Source organism: Lipophrys pholis (assembly GCF_963383615.2).
Source record: "Lipophrys pholis genome assembly, chromosome: 3".
In the NCBI taxonomy this organism is placed as follows: domain Eukaryota; kingdom Metazoa; phylum Chordata; class Actinopteri; order Blenniiformes; family Blenniidae; genus Lipophrys; species Lipophrys pholis.
In genome coordinates this window covers 26,663,023-26,685,373 of record NC_137627.1, presented here as the reverse complement: position 1 = coordinate 26,685,373, position 22,351 = coordinate 26,663,023, and the positions used below count along the sequence as shown (strand labels likewise).

Genomic DNA, 22,351 nt, shown 5'->3' with positions numbered 1-22,351 from the left:
TGCAGAGTGACTGCAAGACTGTTTGGCCCAAAAAGATGAAGTAAATCCAGGCGTACGCTCAATATAACCCAAACAAAGGTGAAGGGGATTTAATTAAAAGCAACAGTCCAACATCTGCTCATCAGCTCGCTTCAGCGCCACTCAGGCATGCAAAAGACCTTACAGTAATGAGGCAAGCCACTCCACTGAGCCCACCCCCACCACCAGGGAGGGACCGGGCTGGGGGGCCGCCCCCCCAACACTCTGTCCACCTCGCTGCATTGAACTGGGTAAACCGCTCCACCTCGTCCTGACCCCTGAGGACAAAGGAGGCACGCCAAGGCGATGAGCAAACACATCATGTATTTCCACAACGTGACGTCGCTGGCAGAAGCCCCTCGAGCCTGAAAAACGATACGCACCTTTAATCCCTCCTGCTTTAAATGTCAGGACTCATGAAGGGGAACACAGGAGCGCCGTCACTTCACCGGACGCCATCTTTTCTGGGATCATTCGTTTTAGTGGATGCTCCAGGTTGTCACCACGTTAGGTCTAAACCACATTAGTTCCATCATGTTGTGATAAATGAACAAACGGGAGACGCTGCTGATGTCTGTTTTCGTCGTCCTCTGTTGGCCAACATTTCTTCTTCTTTAGATCACATGTATGTTCACAGGCTCCTCCAGCAGTGCATCAGAAGTGGAGCTTCATCCACTTGTTTCTTGCCATTTGTGCTTCTGGCTTCTGTCCTGTGCTCACCAGGTTTCATATAATGTTGGAATAATGAAGTGAACTGATCTGTTGTCAACAATGCAGACATGAATGCCCAGTGCATGGAGATGTGACTGCAGTGGAGCAGGAGCTTCCAGGAGCTTCTGCAGTCAACGGTGTGTCTATAAAACCCCTGGGTGACTTTTAAATACTAAATAAAATGTGTTCGAAAATGTTGTATTACCACAACTCCCAGCCCTGTGTGTGTGTGTGTGTGTGTGGTCCTCCTGAACGGGTCAAATCAGTATAAAAACAGTGTTTTGCATGAACGTTGCAGGTCAAAGTGCAATAGCCATTAGGCAAATTCTGGGATATTTTGCAGCAATGTATATTAATATGCACTGTCCCTATAATAAAAAATAAATAAATAAATAAAAAGACGAGCTGGTTGGTCGACTGCAGGGAATATTCATCTGCATTAGTTCAACTTCTCACCTGTGCTTCCTCTCTGTCCATCCTTCAGGTGTGTGTGTGGGTGGAGGTGGAGGGTGGAGGTCTGCTTGGGTGTGGCTGGTGTCTGAGGCTGACTGTCTGCAGTAACAGGAGTGTGAGAGCTGGCAGAGGGCAGATTGAGGCTGGGGGTCTGGCTCTGAGCAGAGTCCACCACAGCCCCCGGTCCCCCCTGCTGCTGCTGGGAAAAGGCCTGCAGGGACTGCATGGCGTTACTGAAGGTGTCGTGGTGCTGGACGAGCTGCCGCACCCACTTGGACAGACCTGTGGAGACACACATACACTCAGAGACAAACCGTGGAGAGCTACTGCCATCTAGTGTCCACAGTGTGACAGGCTGCAGGACCTGTGATGTACTTGTTGGGATTGTTCCTGTAGCGGTCGTCCACCAGAATCAGAGCTCCCCAGTCATTCTTGTGGCGGATACACCTGCAAACCAGCGTACGGTTATGGAGGCAGAAACAGGCACATTCAAAGACGACTGCAGCTTCTGGAGACTCCTTCACCTTCCCAGCGCCTGGTTCAGAGCTCTGTAGGCCTGAATCTCGTACCAGCGATTCCCGGGGAGAAGACCTCTGGAGCTGTAGTGCTGATTGTTGTACTTCATCTTTAATTCCACCTGAAAACAAAGATCAGTGAGATATAACTGTGACTGAGGTACAGGAGATGAATGGGTGAGTTGGAGGGATTTTATTAAGGTTGTTTCTTCTAGCCTGAAAGTAAGTTGATGACAGGGACACAATACATGATTTAAACATTTAGAGAAGTGCTGTTTTTGGATGGATATGTAGAGAATCATAAAAAAGAACAATACTTGTCAGAATACCACAAGTACCACATTCAGTATCAGATATGACACTCATCATTCACACTGTGAATCGTGCTCGAGACGTGTTCAGTTTGATTCTGAAGTTCAGTCACATTCAGGGTCTTTCTCCACTGTTACACAACAGCAGGACTCAAAAAGGTAAAGAATGAGGAACATTTTGTTGAGAAATGTGTCTCTTTTGAAGGACTATTGATTTTGGTTTGTTTGGTTTTCAAATAGCTTATAACATCATTGGGGTTACAATTTACTTATTTCCTCACAGGCTTACAAACACCGACATTTCTACATGAAAAGGCAGGACAAGATTTTATTGTCAGCTTTAAGTTATTACCGAGCAACACACAGTAACTACCTGGAGGGGAAATGGGGGGTCAAACCAGCAACCTGCGGTTTTTAAAGACAGCGAAAGGTTTGTTTTCTCCAGCGAGAGATTAGATTCATGTTGAAGCTGGTTTCCAGTGCTGCAGAATTAAATCAAGATAAATATTGTATATACATTGACAGTAGAGTCACTACAGAGTCACAAGCGGCTGCAGAGCCGCAGGTTCATGTTACAGTGAGATACAGTTTGTTTAAACGATAAAATGTCATGAATCATTATGTTACTTTATGGGAAGTGTTTGCCTTTGCAGGAATATACTTCAACAAAATATCTGATCACCATTTAAAAATGAAATAAAAAAACAAGAAACAAAACTGAGTTTTTTGACACGAGCTGAGAGTAGCCTCGGCTAAAATAAGAGCGATCAACAGAAGAGATCTATGTGAGCTCAACACTACGGTGATGGGCTCAGATTCATTTATTCCTACCATTTCATCAACTACAAAGCAAGACGGTAAAAACCTGTTGTGAAAAGCAATAACCAGGAGAGAGCAAAGGTTTCCTGTCTGTCACCACCAGGAGGGGCAGCCAGATGTGTGAGCTGCTACCTGCACTGGACAGATGTGATGTGAAAAGGGAACAAAGGGGCTGAAGAGAGGTTGTGACAGAGCTGAGCGAGGTGGTGAGGGGGTGGAGACTCGGTGGTCAAGGTGACGTGAATCAGCCCCGCTCAGAAATGCCAAGAAAGCATCCATCCATTTGCATCTGTCGCTGCTGGTTTTAGCGCTAACCTTTCAGAATTGACAAGTGAAAAGTTCAGTTGGCGTCTGACGGGATGCCATGCAGGGCAGGGCTGCTGAACGGGGCTCTAACTGCTTTTGACAGGTACCGTGTGCTCGCCCAGAGCCACCAAACACCGTGGCAGGTACAGCCTGTTCCCTTTACACGCATCACGCAATGCTGCCGTGGCCCTGCTTCTGCTCGTAAACAAACAAACCCAGTCACAAGGATTCTTTAAATGTCGCCCGAAAAGTTAGGCGATGACTAATCACACCTCAGCAAAGAGGCAGCAAACCACCACCAAACACCTCCACAATGCAGGAGAGAGGCCTGGGCCTGTCAGGAGATTTACAAAAGCCCCGCTTGTGTCTGGAACGACAGCTCCGGTCCCACCTGTCGCCGAGGGGACAGCCCGGATCACTGGCAGTCTGGAAACGCCGCCGGCTTCATGGTGAGCGGCCTGCCAAGGCATGAGACACCGGGGCAGTCAAAGAATCCACTTCAAGACCCACAGAATGCCGAGTAGCCCCGAGCCGGCCGTGTCATCTGAATCCAATCACAGTCCATTTCAGTGTTCCAGCCCCAGCGTGCCCGCTCTGCGCCATGTCGGCGCCCGATCCGACTTGACAGGTTGCATATGTGAAAAAGCCAATCCTGGCTGCTAGCAAATATCACAAATGTGCAAGAAAATCACAAGCTAGAAGGGATTAGTTAAAATGTCAAGAGATCACCGGCTGTGCTGTGGCCTCGTCCTCCATGGCAACCTGTTCATCCCTGAAAACATATATTTGACTACTAGGCATGGTTCGCAGCTGAGCGCATCTGTTTGAGCTACATTGTACGTGTGTGTGTGTGTGTGTGTGTGTGTGTGTGTGTGTGTGTGTGTGTGTGTGTGTGTGTGTGTGTGTGTGTGTGTGTGTGTGTGTGTGTGTGTGTGTGTGTGTGTGTGTGTGTGTGTGTGTGTGTGTGTGTGTGTGTGTGTGTCTGTGCGCGCGCGCCCCTGGCAGTGCAGGACATCTTGTGCCTGTCACTGAGATTGCTGAGCGCCTCGTCTGCCATATGTGGCGAGGCTGACAGCTGAGTGACTCGTCTTCAAGTGTGTGTGTGTGTGTGTGTGTGTGTGTGTGTGTGTGTGTGTGTGTGTGTGTGTGTGTGTGTGTGTGTGTGTGTGTGTGTGTGTGTTAAAGGCAGCAGACTATCACTGCTTCCAGATATGATCATGGGTCAGCTCACGCAGTTCCATTAAAGCCTCGGTGCCACTGCCGGTACGATAAGGCGGGTCAGGCCAGTACGGTACAGTGAGGCGGGTCGGCCTGGTATGGTACGGAGAGGCGGATCAGGCCGGGCCGGTACGGTACGGTGAGGCGGGTCAACCGGGCCGGTATGGTGAGGCGGGTCGGCCCGGTATGGTAAGACATGGTGAGGCGGGTCGCCCCGGTATGGTAAGGTACGGTGAGGAGGGTCAGGCCGGGCCGGTAAGGTACGGTGAGGCGGGGCCGGTGAGGTGAGACGAGTCGGCCCGGTACGGTAAGGTACGTCAGGCTGGTACGGTACAGTGAGGCGGGTCGGCCCGGTAAGGTATGGTGAGGCAGGTCAGGCCGGGCCGGTAAGGTATGGTTAGGTGGGTTGGGCCGGCGAGGTACGGTGCGGCGGGTAGGGCCGGTACGGTAAGGTACGGTGAGGCGGGTCACACCGGTATGGTGAGGAGGATCAGGCCGGGCCGGTAAGGTACGGTGAGGTGGGGCCGGTAAGGTGAGACGCGTCGGCCCGGTACGGTAAGGTACGGTGAGGCGGGTCAGGCCGGTACGGTACGGTGAGGCAGGTCAGGCCGGGCCGGTAAGGTACGGTGAGGTGGGTTGGGATGGCAAGGTACGGTGAGGCAGGGCAGGCTGGTAGGGTAAAGCAAAGCGTACCCAGCCCCCTGGTCCCACCACAGAGTGTAAAAGCGAAGGCATATCACGTCATTACGCAAGAGTGCACCAAACACGGAAGAGTTTTGTTATTCATTGTCACGGGCCATTTCAAAGCAGTTTGTGGAAAAATTCGTAGTGCGTGAACTTCATAACTGACGAAAGGTTGTCCAGAGTGACGTAAATCACTGACCAATCAGCAGGCGGCTGCGTTTTGCTCCTCCTTATGGCACCGTTCTGTAGTGCTGGGTACCCCAATGAAAGGGTGACAAAAAATCGTAACCCTGGGGTACCATTCTTTCGGTACCATCCACAACTTTTGCAGTGGGCCACATTCCGTCACATTCTGGGACCGAGGCTTTACGGTTTGTTTGTCTCTGTTGTGTCTCAGTCAGAAAAACTGTTCATTAAAACATGAATGATGTTGTACAAGATAAACAGACCGGCCAGGTGAGGAAGGGGTTCCAGTTCCTTTATGCTCTTTACACATGAAAACAGGTAGGTGCACTTCAAACGGTGTAGACATTACTGGTAAACAGGTACATCGCAAAAAATTTGAATATTGTGAAAAAGTTCAATAGTTTTTGCCAGTCATTACAGATTATCAAACTCTTATTTTATATAGATTCATTTCACATAGAGTGAAATATCTAAAGCTTTTACTTCTTGTAATTTTGATGATTGTGGCTAACAGATAATCAAAACCTAGACTTTAGTGTTTCAGACCAATTACAAAAGGATCTTTTAAGCACAATTGCCATTCCTCTGTAAAGTACACTGCTCACAAAACTAAAGGGAACACCACAACAACACAATGTAACTCTAAGTATATCACAGTGGTGTGAAATCAACCTGTCCAGTTAGGAACCAACACTAATTGTCAATCAATTTTACCTGCTGTGCAAATGAAACAGACGTGAAAAAATAAAAAAGGCAATAAGCAAGACAACTCCTATAAAGGAGTGGTTCTGTCGGTGGGGACCACAAACCTCGTGGTTTCTGGTTGATGTTTTGGTCATTTTGAATTTTGTTAATGTTCTCAGTCCTAGAGGCAGCATGAGGTGGTGTCGACAACCAACACAAGTTGCTCAGGTTGTGCGGCTGAAACAAGATGGCACATCAATGTGAGCTGTGGCAAGGAGGTTTGCTGTGTCTCCCAGCACAGTGTCCAGAGCATGGAGGAGATACCAGGAGACAGGTGTTGGGGCCAGAGCTCCATGAACTCCTCCAGAGGTTTTCCCCCCGAAAGGAAAACACCAGGGACAATGGATAGGCCATAAAACAGCAGGGGAGCGAGCCAGACCCCGGAAGTGGCCAATGAGGACGCTTGAATCCGACCCGAACACAGCAGGGGTCCAAACCCAAGTTTGTGAGACTCACGTTCTATCAAAGCTCTCGGCTATTCTCAACTGGCCATGGAGGGAGATCACCAAGCAGAAACAAAGAGACAGAACCAACGCCAGCCCGCTGGACGAGCAGGACCCAGTTTGGACTACATCTTCTGTTTTCCGCTATTTTTCCTGTTTTTGGGAGATTCTGGAGACCAGAGCCAGTGTCGTCTCCTCCCAAGATCATCCTCTCAGTTGCACTCCTGCAGCTGGAGCCAGGCCTCTGAATTTCAGGACGCTGAAATTAAGACCCGGTAACAACCAGTTACCACCGCCTCCCAGAACCAACAGCACCACGGACGGTGCTGTCCAGAACCGGAGGGTGAGCGCTTTTGTCTGGGCAGAGAATAGTTAGAATGATGTTCTGTTGAAAATGCAATATGTTTCCCTGTGCTGCTCAGAAGGCCGCAGTATCTCATATGTTTGTGTAGGCGCGTTCACGCGCACCAACCAAGTCCCGGACTCTGGTTTTCCACCTCAGAACCAGAGGTCCGAGTGAGCTCCAGGCCCACTGGGAGCTCTGTGTGGAGGAACCAGGGTTCAGGACCGAGCCTCACAGAATTCTCTGTCTTTCTCTTGTCTTCATTCTCTCTCATCTCTCCCCCTCTTTCACTAATCGCAGCCCTGCTCCCCCCTTACCTGATCAACATAAGCTCACACACACTGCTGCATGTAACACCTATCTGTTAGCTGCTGCAAGAGCAGATCTGCCGTGATCACAAGAGCCCTGACTGCCGGTCCCGACCTCCACTTAGGTGATCAGAACCGGGCCAACGGAACCGCCCGTTCGTTACGCCCTCGGTAGACTAGCGCGCTCGACGGACGTCTTGTTATCTGGCCGCTAAGCAACCGCCGCGTCCCCAGAAAGAGCGAGTCAAACGCCCCTAGTGGTCGCGTGGGTCATCGCAATCCCTCTTGACATCCACCGGGTGGACACATCAGGTTATTGCGCTCTCCCTCTGCGCGCCGCCGCACGCCCCTAGTGGTCGTCACAGTCACCGCATTGACCCGCCGACGTCTGCCTCCACCTGGTGGACGTTCGAGGTCATTACACCCCCTCACTCCAGAACGCACGCACGCGCACACGCACACATGCACACACACTCTTTGTACATAGTGTCTGCTGTTTAATAGATTAGATCTCCGTGTTAGATGTCGTTTGCTATTTGAATGTGTTGATTTATGAGATGATTTCCGAATTATTTATGAATTAATACATTTTTATTAATAAACGCCTGTTAGCTGAATTGTACGCTTCTTGGTGATTATTGTGTATTTATTGTTGACATTTCACTGGTTTGTAACAGTCTGTGCTCGGATCTCACACCTTCCAATCTATTTAAGATGGTTATATTTTATGCAGAAATATTAACTAACTTAAATAAACTTTTTACAAACGAGACTGATATTTTGGTATTAGCTATTTCCAGTTTATCTGGTGGTGCCCCGATTTATTATTAATACATAAATAAGAAATTTATGCAAATTAATAAAAAAAGATTATTAAAAATTATTTTCGATAATTTTTCATTTTTTGTTTGTTTTTAAAGTAATTATTCAATTACTTTAGGAGTTGTTAATGAGTAAATGACCGTTTACTTCCATTAATAATTTCAATTTTTCATAAATTACTTCCAGTGATTTATTACTTTTAGTAATCTATTACTACAGTAATTATATGCTAATAACCAACCATAAACCCCAACACAGGCCAGTACACCAGGAGACGTGGAGGAGGACGTAAGAGGGGAACAAGCCAGCAGCAGGACCGCTACCTCCTTTTTTGTGCAAGAAGGAACAGGAGAAGCACTGCAAGAGCCCAGCAACAGGACCTCCAGCAGGCCACTAATGTGCCTGTTTCTGCTCAATCTGTCAGAAACAGACTTCACCAGGGTACGATGAGGGCCCACGTCCACAAGTAGGGCTTGTTCTTACAGCCCAACACCGTGCAAGGCCATTGGCATTTGCCAGAGAACACCAATATTGGCAGATTGGTCATTGGCTCCCTGTGTTCTTCACAGTCGAGAACAACTTCACACTGAGCACATGTGACCGAAGTGACAGAGTCTGGAGATGCTGTGGAGAACGTTCTGCTGCAGGAACATCCTCCAGCATGGGCGGTTTGGAGGTGGGTTAGTTATGGTGTGGGGAGGCATTTCTTTGGATGGCCGCACAGCCCTCAATGTGCTCGTCAGAGGTATCCTGACTGCTAATAGGTACCAGGATGAGATCCTCAGACCCACTGTGAGACCAGATGCTGGTGCAGTGGGCCCTGGGTTCCTTCTCATGCATGACAATGCCAGGACTCATGTGGCTGAAGTGTGTCAACAGTTCTTCTATGATGAAGGTATTGATGAATGGAGTGGCCTGCCCGTTCCCCAGACCTGAATCCAGTTGTGCACATCTAGGACATCATGTCTCGTTCCATCCACCAACCACATGTTAGACCACAGACTGTCCAGGAGTTGACTGATGCTTTGATCCAAGTCTGGGAGGCCATCGCTCAGGAGAACATCTGCCACCCCATCAGAAGCATGCCCAGGCATTGCAGGGAGGTCATACAGACACGTGGAGGCCACACACACTACTGAGCCTCACTTTGACTTGAGAATCACACTGCAGGCTGTCGTATCAGCCTGCTATGTGATTCTCCACTTTTATACTGACCATGGTTCCAAATCCAGACCTCCATGGGATATCAATTTTGACTTACATTGATAATTATTTGGGTATTTTGTTCTTGACGCACTCTACTATATATTGAATAGCGACTTTCAACTGCAATATTTCAGTTTGTGTTACTTTAAGCCGCTGTTCCACCGCGCAGTATGTGGCAAAGCGCGGCGGAGCAGGAGGTTACGGCACGGCAAGCGCACCCAGGCTCAACTCTGTCAGCGCGGTCCCACCACAGAAAGTATGGTAAAAATGTAGGCCAGGTTGTGAATGACTCGGAGAGCGTCCAGCGAAGAACACGGAAGCGACCTGCAGCCGTCTGAGTTGTTCTCTATGACACAGGTTAAACCAGGGGTCTCAAACTCAATTGACCCGGGGGCCGCTGGAGGCAGAGTCTGGGTGAGGCTGGGCCGCATCAGGGATCCCACAAAAAAAGTTGTACAAAAAATGCTCAAATGTCATTATTAACAGTTTTAATGATTTCTTCTGGACATGATGTGTCCTGAACATGAATGGAACATTGAATGAAGATCATGAACGGCTTATCTGAACATAGTTTCTCTTGCCTGCACTTCTTATCACATATCTGAGCCACATTTGGCTTGAGAGAAGAAACAGTTGAGACCCTCAAAATGTCTAGAACAGGGGTCAGCAACCCACAGCTTTTTGGTCCCTCGAGCTGTGCAGCGTCAACTTTCAATAAACACTGATATTTGTAGAAGTCTACTTTCATAATCAATGTATAGTAGGATATGGCAAAATAACACGCAAGTACAGTAAACCGCACCAGTCTCTCATGGTCTCAGAAGTGTCAAGCCATACAGAAAATAAAACACATGTGGAAACTCTCTCATGAAATGTGTGATGGGCAGAAACTTTTACTTTGACACTCACCAATCATTAAGAGCACCATGGCAGGACGACACCCCACACAAAACCCTCTTCACTCCTGGATCACAGAGCGGATCGCTGCAGTACATCATGGGAGTTTCTGTCCGTCGTGTTTTAGATGTAATTATTGGGGGTTATATTAGGTTTGTATTGTTGGGAATGATTGTGTTGTGTTTTGTTGCTTTGTTCATGTAGTTAGTTAATTCATCTAGTTTAGTTTGGTTTATTAGTTGTGGGTGGGCAACCAGGAGTGAAGAGGGTTTTGTGTGGGCTGTCCTCCTGCCATGGTTTGCATATTGGGTGATGTCAAAATAAAAGCTCAACTTTCCAGATTGAGTAGCAGTAATGATGTTCCAATCAAGCAGATTACCAATGCTGTCTGCTGTAAGAGCGAAACTGTAGTCCACTGAACTTATACTACTTGTAAAATATAAGTTATGTCCCGCGTTTTCAGCCAATAAACCCTTAAAGATCATGAACTTACCCAAATAAGTAAACACAACATTTAACAACATTGTTGTGCAATTCATCCACGATCATCACCTCAGAAAACCAGTCAGTATGACCCCCCGCTTGATATGCCACACCTGTGAGGTGGGATGGATTATCTCGGTGCTCACGAACACAGATTTATACAAATCTGTCAACAATATTTGAGAGAAATAGGCCTTTTGTGTATATAGAAAAAGTTTTAGGTCTTTGAGTTCAGGAAAAATTGGAGCAAAAACAAAAGTGTTGCATTTATATTTTTGTTCGGTATATAAACAGTAAAAGTTGTGATCATGGAGTATGAAGCATTCCTTCAGCAGCTGATAGGGTCGCTGATAGATGTCCTACATATGGTTTTTTAATCATTTCCAAGCTCTTGAATTCCTCCTCAATCCCGCTCACTCCCACTCTTCCCTCCTCGCAGGCCTGAGAGTTTAATAGAGAGCAGCCAGAAAGGTTGACTGAGCCCATCATTAAACTGAGAGATGCCTTATCAGTGGTGAGCGTCTTTTTATTGCTCGTTAAAACGACTTATTGTTTGACTTACTCACGCAGGACGTGGCTGCTCGTCCCACAAACACGCTGATGGAAAAACTCAAACGTCCTGCCACCTGAGGCAGGCTTTTCTCTGCAGAGGACTTTCCAAGTTCAACCTTTGATCTCCGTCACAATAACGCAACAGGCCAGTAAAATGCCACGCTATGTGCTCGGGGTTGGAGCGTCTGTGAGTTTTGCCTGTCTGGGAATGCAGCTTTGCTCAAACCGGCCGACACCTCTTGTCCTCACCATGGGGGGCTGTGGTGTAGTGGCACACCACCAAGCAGATCTTATGTCGGAGTCCATATGTGCTGTCAGGTGACTGAGCACATGGTACTTAGTACTTCAGTGCCACATTGACCATCTCGCAGCCGGTTTTCCAGGAGAACCGGGGCGTGAATGTGAGAACGTGTCGACTTCAAAGGTGAAAACAGGTTAAACCTGAACAGATCGGGATGCATTAAATACAATAATAGTTAAAGATCAGACTCCATTAAAAAAATTATCAAACTAATTTGGGGCTTTCTAATCAATTAACAGCGTTTTAACTAAATGTCAGTAATTGAAACAAGCAACATTTTTCAATCCCCCCCCCCCCCCCACAGCGAGGGGTAAGAGGGCCAACCACAGGCCCCAGGGCTCTGAGGGCCACAGCGAGGGGGCAGGAGGGCCAAACACAGGCCCCGGGGCTCTGATGGGGCAGGAGGGCCAAACACAGGCCCCGGGGCTCTGGGGGCCACAGTGAGGGGGCAGGAGGGCCAAACACAGGCCCCGGGGCTCTGAGGGGGCAGGAGGGCCAAACACAGGCCCCGGGGCTCTGAGGGCCACAGTGAGGGGGCAGGAGGGCCAAACACAGGCCCCGGGGCTCTGAGGGGGCAGGAGGGCCAAACACAGGCCCCGGGGCTCTGGGGGCCACAGTGAGGGGGCAGGAGGGCCAAACATGCAGAGCTGCAGAGGAGGACAAAGTGCATGAAAGGACAGGAGCAAATGAAGATGTGCCTGGTTTACAAACATACATGAATTCACAGCACTTCCTCGATCCTTTTGTGTGGTGAACAAGGAGGCTGGATAGTGGGCACAGTCCAAACCTCCGTCAGCCTCCGTCAGCCTCCATCAGCCTAGCTCACCTGATCATGCAGCTCTGACAGGAGACGAGAGCTCTCTGTGGAGCTCTGCATGTCGCGCACAAACAAAGGCTGTTGATGTGGAGCGTACAATATGTCATTAGAGATGCACAGCCTCTTCACGCTTGGTCAGCTCCACCTTGGCTCTAACGAGCTCTGGCTTCCTCCGCCCTCCCTGTGGTGCTCCAACCACTCAGCTCCTGCTCTTTCCCAGAGAAGGCGCTTCATTTCACAGGCTCCTCGCAGGAAGCTCGTATGAAAACACCACTTTCACAATGTCACAGTTATTACTATGAGAATACGATCTAACAGGAAGCTTTGGTGGGGAAAAGACGCCTCTCCAACTGTATACATCATCTTTCAAGCAAAAATGTATTTTCACACATAATTTGAAATCCAATACCTGATACCTACTTACACCAATCGAGGTGCACCAGCCGATCTACCAGCATACACATCTGACCAATATGCATGCCTTCTAAACTGCAAACTTTAACTCTTTAAGTCGATCTCTACCTGAAAACACATCCATCTATCTCATCTGCCAACATTCACAATGTATATACAATTTACACACATTTACCTATATAACTAAGAACATATCTACCTACCTGCATAATGTATGTGTACATCTACCTCCCAACAAGTTCACCTAAGAACCTACATATATACAGGATGTACTAGGAATGCACTGATACTGCTTTTTTAAAGTAAAGTACAAGTACGAACCTTTCTCTACTTACTGATAGAGTACCGATACAAGTAGTTATTGAATGCCATAAAGCCTAATTTATACTTCATATGCAAACAAAGTATGAAGGCTGCATTGCTGTGAACTACCTTTGTGTGGACGCGACATCACCTACACCAGACATGTGTGGACACTACATGACCTCCACCAACCATGTGTGGACGCTTCATCACCTCCACCAGCCTCTGTGTTGACGCTCCGTCAACTCCACCAGCCATGTGTCAATACTACGTCACCTCAACCAGCCATGTGTCGACACTACGTCACCTCCACCAGCCACGTGTCAACGTTGCGTCACCTCCATCAGCCTGAGTTGATGCTACGCCGATGCTACTTTAGCATGTAGCATCTCTGGTGTGCGAGCCTGACGTCTTTAGCACGTAGCATGTAGCACGGCTCGACACTACTGGAGCCACTGATGAGTGACATTGAGCTAACTCTATTTGGCAGATAAACATAATAATTTTCATAATTGACATAATTTACTGCCTTATGTTTGTCGTCATGAATTTTAAAGAATCTCCAAACATTGTTGGTGCTCTCTTGTGTTGCTGCGCCGAACACGTCAAAGCCCCGCCCCTATCTCTGCCTGCACTGACCGTGCAGACTAACGAGCACTGCCATGGAGGATTACAGGGTTCAGTTCAGGCTACAGAAAATACTGTTTCAGCTTTTACAGCTCTTGACTTTCTTTTCTTTTGTCATGTCTTCTACTCTGTTGTTGGAATATTTGGTAGTTTTGGTCTCCACATGAATCCAATACATATATACAACGCCTGCTCTACCAATTAATCTATCAGCCGACTCCTCAGACCCAATCTGTGACTTTCCTGTCAAACTGGAGCTTTAATCACTAAAGCTCTTTAAAGCACTAAAGCTAAACTTCTTTACACTTACTGAACGTGTTAAAGATTAATCTACAATTGATGTTTCTTTCCTTCATTCAACCAAAAACAATCACTTTTTTTGTTCTGCAGAGATTTGAAGGAGCCTTTTTTTTTCCAACCCTCTGACCTCGACTCGTACAGTCTGGGAGCCTTCTGTAAGAGTGTACATCGCTATGATTTCAAGTGAAAACGCAAATGTCCCCTTTACAACAACAGAGCTCGTAGCCACTAAAAACACAACGTTTTGAAAATGGCTCCCAAGGTGGAACTTTTTGATAGTACACTGCCGCCGTAGTAACTAGTTCCTCTGCACATGCTCAGTAGAGCCAATCAGAACAGTGTTTCCTCCGTGGTGTAATGACTCCCAGTCCATATTCTCCTGGGACTTGGTAGTTTTGACTGTCACCGCAATAATAATCCAACTTGGTAGTTTTATTTCGACAGTCATAATAACAATCCAGCTTGGTAGTTTATTTTGACAGTCACCGTAATAACAATCCAACTTGGTGGTCTGTCCACTAGAATGTCCATGTTCTCCCAGTGTTAATATTTAGAGCTCATGGTGCTCTGCTGCATGTGTGCGTGCTTTCACGACTAAAGCTAACAACAGCTCCAACTAGTGGACTAACATGAAAACTACACAATTTTCAGCATTTATGCTGCTGCCCTGAAAACAGACATTGTTTTCAGAATGTTGCCATGGAAAAGTAAAATTTTTCCAAAATGAAAACACAAAAACGATCGATGTGTAAACGGGGCCAGAGACTCAGTAATGTTGGATGTTGGTATTTCAGTCTCCACCCACATAGAATCACTGTCGACACAGCTGGAGTACGACTGATGAGTTCAGTACAAACTTCAGCATAATGATCTTCTAGCACACTTCAGTTGATCCACTTGTTTCCTACAAACTGACATAACATTGAGAATGTAAAGAATAGACGGTGTGAAATGAGATGTAGAGAAGAAACGAGGCCTGGTGGAGCTGACAGAGGTGAAGCTGACAGCTGAGGCCGAGGTGAAAGGCTCTGGGAAGCTTCAATCAGCCACACGTCCTGCTCCTCTGACAGAACAGGTTAGTGAAAGCGCCATCGTGCTCTGACAGGAGGATGAGGAGGAGTAACGGGAGGAGAGGTGCAGACTCAAACTTAAAGGTCAACTTTATCTACTGAGGACGAGGGCACACACGGCAACATCGCTTTGGGATTGTTTTTCACGGATCACCAAAAAAGGGATGTTTGGTGAGGCCGTGCATGAGCGTGCACGTCTGTGAGGTCTGACTCCTTTTATTTGTCTTTGTGCAATCCAAAGTGTTGAAGAAAAGGAGGAGGAGGTCGACGTGATACATGGTGACTGTTCCTAACGATCACTGAGCTGACCAAGACGACCCAATACAGAATAAGACGAATGGCAGCGAGCTGCAGGAGGAGGAGGTCAATCCCTCTGTGAGTGAGGGTAAAATACAGGAAGAGATACAACGAAGTCAAAACGCAAAACTTTCGTTCTGTTTTGTCACCGCGACCGTTACTGGTCACAGGACGTTGGAAAATTTGGTGTGAGGAAAACTGCTGATGGTACTTGCCTGGAGATCTTTGATGTTGGGGAAGGGAATTCCAATGGTGACCACAGCTCTGGCATTATCATCAGTGAAGTCCAAGCCTTCGCTCACTTTGCCCCTGCAGACGGCAATCAGCAGCGCACCATCTACAACAAACCAGGGAGTGGATGAGAGTAACCGTCACAGGAGCTGAGAGGATCACTGCTGGCATCTGCTCCAGTGAGCCTCACAGTCCAGCTGCAGTCCATCTCTAGTCCAGCTGCAGTCCAGCCCTAGTTCGGCTGTAGTCCAGCTGCAGTCCAGCTACAGTCCAGCCCTAGTTCAGCTGCAGTCCAGCCCTAGTTCAGCTGTAGTCCAGTTGCAGTCCAGGTGTCTCACCTCTGCCCTCACAGTATTTGATGGCATCGTAGTACATCTGAAGCAGTTCCTCAAAGTCGGCCTTGGGACCGCCGCGGGGTTCAGTGATGACCTTTTTGTGACGTTCTAGCTTCTCCCACAGACCCGTGTTGGTCCATCGGTCTCTCAGCTTGTCCAGCATCTGAAACGAATCAGTCAGTCAGTCACTTGGTCCAGAAGCCAAACACTCCAACCTGATCTCAGTGGAAGGACAGCATGTCAAGACAAACTCCACGGTTCTCCCTGAGCTTCTGCTGGAAAATACAACATCATCCTGAAAAAGTTCACATCACAGTGTTGGTGCTCAAACTGCTAACAGCAATTACTTTCATTGAAAATGAATATGTTCTTGATTACACATCTGCTCACCAGGTTCAGCTCGCAAGTCAGATTGGATCCACCCCACCTTGGCGGGTTTGTTCTGCGGGCCACATGTTGCTTTTTCTTGGCTGCTATCGAAGCTACCAGAAAGTAAAAGTTTCTCTCCTATAGAAAGCTAAAAGTGAAGAGGTCATCTGCACCAAACACACTCCTGACAACTTTTTATGAGCGTTCAGTGTTCAAATGACAAGGAAAGACAATAAATAGTCATTAACTGACTTCATCACAGTTCATCAAATTTGATCTTTTTTCATCTACCCTCTGGTGTATCAAGAAAACATGGACTCGTGCGTCAGCTCCATTAAAACCTGTTGCTCGGTGCCTTTGCTTTTGCTGCCCAAACTGACAATGAAGTCATTCTATGATCCCAGTTAAGAGCATTGTGCATGGAAACCATGTTTATCACAGTTCAGCCGTCTTTTGTGTATATTGTACATGTTGATGAGCCTGAACTGAAGGACAGGGTGGAACTAGACCAACCACTATATACAACCTTCCATGTCTGAAACAAAGAAGTGTTCATGTTGAAGCAGTTGTGATTTCCTTCACTTGCACTTGGCGGAGAGCTGCTGTATTTCAAGCCTCTGCAATAAAATCACTGTTAGCGTACTATTGTCAGTGCAAAAAGTCATCAGCTCTCCGGGGAGGCACATTGATCTAAAATCCCTCATCCTAGCATGGCCTCGCTCATGTCTGCGCTCTACAGATTACATCCTTGAATAAGCTTGCCTTCACAATCAAAAAGAAGCTCCACTGGCTCGGAAATGTGTCGGGAGGGTCAAACAGAAGTTCTTCTTGCAGTCAGCAGAAAACTTCCTACCAGGCTCATAGTGTCGAGCTGAAAAGCTTCAGTCACATCAGAGGAGGAGGATGAGGAGGGGGACAAGGAGGAGCATCCACCAACATCTTCTCTGTTTACGTGAACGAACAACCGGCTCAAGTGTTCCTCAAAAACTCACACGGCTCAGGAGCTGTTTACTCGGCGGGTTTTGTGCAGCGCGGAGGAAAAAGCGGAGCAGAGGACAGGAAACAAGAGCAGAGTGCTGATGGTGTGCTGCATGCCAGGGTGCCTCACTGTGGTGAAGTGAAGCATGGCAAAGATTTTATCAGGTTACTGCCTCCTAAAGCAAGTAAGGTCGGGACGTTAACATCAATAAAACATGACACATTGGCTAAATATGCAGTGTTACATCGACGAGGACCCCCCCTTACGTGCATCTTCAACTCAACAAACGGTTTGCCCCGTAACTGCTTTCCAGTGCAATCATGAGCGAGAGCTGAATAATTCATGTTATGTACTTTAGGACGATCCACCACTAAACAAAACAGCCATTATCTGCCAGGCTGCACTTGGAAAGGAGGCGATTCCAGAAGGACACGAGCACGGAGGAAAAGAGCGACGTGACGGCTCAGTTCAGACACAACTTCACAGAAAGAGGTGCACTTTTAGCACTAAATAACATAAGAGTTTAACTAGTTCATCAATGTTATCAGGATTCTTCCAGTGACACAGATCTGACCATTTGCCTGCGAGGGCAGGAGAAACAAAACTCAAATACCACAGACGTCCTGAGGGGACGGCAGTCTGACAAAAGACCATTTTAAACTGAATCTGTACAAACCAGCAGCACAAAGTTCTTTTTGTTTGACTGAAGGTGGCATGAGGCTGGCCTGCTTTCTGTTTAGCACTGCTCCAGAGCTTCTTATGAACACGCATTACACACCACCACTGATGAGTGTCTGCTGGGGTTGTTCTGATGGTCCATACGATCGCACACCACCAATCTCACTCTTCATGTGTGTTCACTGATCCGACTATGAACCTTAAGAGGCATCTCAGTGCAAGGTCAACAACTCAATGAACTCATGAAGACACTTTGATAAGGGACGAAACGTCTCATAAGACATATGACCTAGTCCAGTTGGCCCGGTTCTATTTGCATTGCGAACTGTGATCGTTCTCAAAAGGCCGTCTCAACAGAATGAGAGGCCCCGCCTACACAACATCCATTTCAAGTGAAACCGCAAAACTAACTTTCGTTGCATGTTTAGTGCCCGTTTACACAGTAATGGTGCTCAGAACATGCAAATTGTTTTAGAACTGCTCCCAAAGTGGAACTTTTTGAAAACGCTGGAGCTCGGTCTCTCTGCAGACGGCGGAATTGCTGCTCCTGTCGGGATCAATCGCACAATAAATGACATGAACTCAATAATGGTTTCAGCCTCGATATATCGCCGTATTACGCATGCACAGTGTTTGTTTTCTCTCCTCGTCTCCAAACAGGCTGGATGACAGGGGCGTTCACTCTCCGATCGGCTTCAGCACCAGAGCTTGGGCTCCATTTCATCCCGTCAAAACGCCAGAGGCGAGGCTTTAAGCACTGGATGATCATTCTTACGCAGATCGAGAATGTTATGACAACAAAGTCACTTGTGACCTCCCCCTAGCTTGCGTCAGTCTTGATGGTCACGTGACACCGAAAGCTCAGTCCCTTTTCACCTTCTGGCTCGCAGGTTTGTATGTGAGGTTTGTCGGCATGATATTGCTGATTTCCACTGCTTCCCACTTGTTTGCTGCTTGTTGCCTGTAGAACTGCGACCTGCGATCGGAGCTGCGATCATCTCGCCCTCCAAGGGCTGCACAAGCGGTGTTTCTGCAGACTTTTCATCAGAGCCGAGTGGTAGAAATTCAACATCTGGTGAGTCCATTGATTGTGTTTTTCGCCGATGTGTTATGCTCGGTAGATTATATTTGTAGCTTCCTGGCTCGCTGTACTTTATTTGAAGCTGTAGCCGTGTTTGGTTGATTACAAGCCCTGTTGGTTGTGTTTATCACGTTTCTCGTTACAGCTGCTTCAGTTTGGAATAATTTTTCTACGCCTGCGTGCTTATTTTTATAAAAAGCGACAGCAGTCTACTTATATTGGATCTGTTACAGAGCCAGTTACGAATCGCTAGTGACAGCTCTGTTTGACCCGGTTTGTGACACCACGTTCAGTTGTGTGAAAAGAAATCTCAAAACTTGCGCTCGGCTTGCTTGATTTGGAGTCTTTGATCGATGTGACTTCCTAGAACAGTAGTATAATACTACAAACAGTACTGCTTAATTAATTTTGTTCACTAATTGCATGATTATGCCCCGGTCCATGAACGTTGCCCGCCTGGCCAATTCTGAGGAACCTCCTAATTGGGAGACCATGTAGTCTGGCCAGCTGTCCCCTGACCAGCCTGCAGACCGCTCTGTTACAAAGACCAGGCCTCATCAGAGGAGGACTCTGGCAGGTTGGCTTGTAAAGTGGACAACCTCATAACGGAGCTGACTCAAATGAAGGTTCTTCAGAACCTTCAGGCTGATGCCAGCCACAATTTTATCGTTCCTCGGGAGCCGGAAGTGACATCTCACGATGACGATGTGAGGTCCGGGGCTGCTTCTGTTACCCAATTTCAGAGGGATTATGATGTATGATGTATGAAGCTCCGAGGCAGGCTCCCATACCTCTGCGGGCTCTCAAGACACGGGGGAGGAATCTGTGGCTGTGGCGATAAAAACCGCCCATAGCCTGTTGGGAGTAGAGTTGCCAACGTAACGACAGGCACCCTCCAGTGCCTTCTTCCGACACCCATCGACTGCAGCACCTGTTGCTTTTCCCCCTCCGGAAGAATACGTGAAGGGGCTACACGCTTGTTGGACCAACACAAAGGTTATTCAAGGCAGACGTCAGACGGACGGCCTGGGACATATACCGGCCATGGAACCGGCTATTGCCTCCCTCATTGTACACCTTGAGGAGATTTTGAGGACGAACACCCGGTGCCCGCGAACCAGTGTCAAATGCACGAATGGGTCGCATCGGAAACTCTCTGTCCCACCTATTGTTGGGTCTGGCTGCGTCATTGGAGGAGGGGCCCCTTGACCAACCAACACAGGGCTTAATGGACACGCCTCTGCAGGCTTTTGCCTTAATGTCAAGGGGGCTCGGCCGCTTGATGTCCACACTGGTTCAGACCCAGCCTCAAGTTTGGCTGGCACAGTCCAAACTGTTGGAGCCCAGCCGTGGGACGTTACTGGCGGTTCCCAGGGAACTGTTTGGTTTGGCTGCCCTTGAGGCCCTCGAGCCCACCGCACAGGCGAACCGCACTAGACAGCAGTTGGTGGGACTCTAGAGACAAGCCACTCAGCACGTGACTACTGGAGTTGGAGCTTCTGCTGGACGGAAGTTTTCAGCCACATCCAATCCATTACTGAAGCTAATCGGCAGGGCTTCAGACTGGTTCAGGACCAGAGGTCACAAGGTCCTATTCTGCCCCCCAGCGCTTCTAGAGCTGGAAAGCCAAAACAGCGGCCCCCCAGGACCCCCAGAGCCCGGGTCGCACTCATATGAAACCTGTTGGCCCTCGGTAGGGTCTGGCCCTCGCTACACAACTCCTTTCTCATTGGGTTGTGGAGATTATCAGGCACGCCTATAGCTCACAGGGGCGTCCGCTGCTGGCTGGTGTACACGGTCCCGTGTTCGTTTGTATCTTTTTGTGAGCTATGCTGTGTAAAGCTCCTTCACACCAGACAAGAACTGATTAATATCGGAACACAACGTAGTTCCCAAGTCTCAGACTCGTGACATCCGAACATCTGCCGACCACCGGAGCTCCGTGGATTGTTGTCGGCTCTTCCAAGCGCCGCAGGTGGAGGAGGGAGAGGAGGCAGCAGCAGGGCTGCCGAGCAGGTATGCTAACCTGGCTAAGGAGACAGACTCCCAGTACCAAGTCTCTTCTCTTCATAGACTTCTGCAGGATCAACGGGGACGTGGTCTCCTTCCTGGGAGATTCCTGGGAGTTCACTTATCAGAGGAGTTGACCTGGGCTGCAAACACTGAGGCAGTGATGGGGAAAGCTCAGCAGTTCTTCCTGAGGGTCTTCAGGAAGAACAAACTGGAGCAGAGGCTGCTGGTGGCCTTCAACACATCCACCATCAAAAGCGTACTGATGTACTGTACAGAGGGAGCTGGCCAAAGAAAATGACTTTGTTTCGTTCAGCAGGACCCTGCAGTGCGGAACTTTCTTCTTGTTCTTATGGTGTATGAATCGGCCTGTAGATTCAGGAATGCTGAAGCAGAGGGAGAACTAAAACATGCAGGACACCGGCCCTCCAGGACCGAGTATCGAGACCCCTGTTGTACATACAGTGGGGCAAAAAAGTATTTAGTCAGCCACCGATTGTGCAAGTTCTCCCACTTAAAATGATGACAGAGGTCTGTAATTTTCATCATAGGTACACTTCAACTGTGAGAGAAGCAGAATGTGAAAAAAAATCCAGGAATTCACATTGTAGGAATTTTAAAGAATTTATTTGTAAATTATGGTGGAAAATAAGTATTTGGTCACTTCAAACAAGAAAGATCTCTGGCTCTCACAGACCTGTAACTTCTTCTTTAAGAAGCTCTTCTGTCCTCCACTCGTTACCTGTATTAATGGCTCCTGTTTGAACTCGTTATCTGTATAAAAGACACCTGTCCACAACCTCAAACAGTCAGACTCCAAACTCCACTATGGCCAAGACCAAAGAGCTGTCGAAGGACACCAGGAAAAGGATTGTAGACCTGCACCAGACTGGGAAGAGTGAATCTACAATAGGCAAGCAGCTTGGTGTGAAAAAATCAACTGTGGGAGCAATTATCAGAAAATGGAAGACATACAAGACCACTGATAATCTCCCTCGATCTGGGGCTCCACGTGGGGTCAAAATGATCATGAGAACGGTGAGCAAAAATCCCAGAACCACACGGGGGGACCTGGTGAATGACCTGCAGAGAGCTGGGACCAAAGTAACAAAGGTTACCATCAGTAACACACTACGCCGACAGGAAACCAAATCCTGCAGTGCCAGACGTGTCCCCCTGCTTAAGCCAGTGCATGTCCAGGCCCGTCTGAAGTTTGCCAGAGAGCACATGGATGATACAGCAGAGGATTGGGAGAATGTCATGTGGTCAGATGAAACCAAAATAGAACTTTTTGGTATAAACACAACTCGTCGTGTTTGGAGGAAGAAGAATACTGAGTTGCATCCCAAGAACACCATACCTACTGTGAAGCATGGGGGTGGAAACATCATGCGTTGGGGCTGTTTTTCTGCTAAGGGGACAGGACGACTGATCCGTGTTAAGGAAAGAATGAATGGGGCCATGTATCATGAGATTTTGAGCCAAAACCTCCTTCCATCAGTGAGAGCTTTGAAGATGAA

General features: G+C 48.0%; 1 protein-coding gene across 1 annotated transcript in view; it reads right to left on the bottom strand.

Annotated features, from left to right (window-relative positions):
- brip1 (BRCA1 interacting helicase 1) overlaps positions 1 to 22,351 on the bottom strand; it is a 52,432-nt gene that overhangs the window by 1,195 nt on the left and 28,886 nt on the right. Inside the window, exons 15-19 of the mRNA XM_080460219.1 lie at positions 15,718 to 15,877; positions 15,364 to 15,485; positions 1,707 to 1,819; positions 1,547 to 1,629; positions 1,186 to 1,464 (exon numbers count right to left, since the gene is read on the bottom strand). Coding sequence (XP_080316345.1) covers positions 1,186 to 1,464; positions 1,547 to 1,629; positions 1,707 to 1,819; positions 15,364 to 15,485; positions 15,718 to 15,877 — 757 coding nt within the window. The remainder of the gene's footprint in view (positions 1 to 1,185; positions 1,465 to 1,546; positions 1,630 to 1,706; positions 1,820 to 15,363; positions 15,486 to 15,717; positions 15,878 to 22,351) is intronic.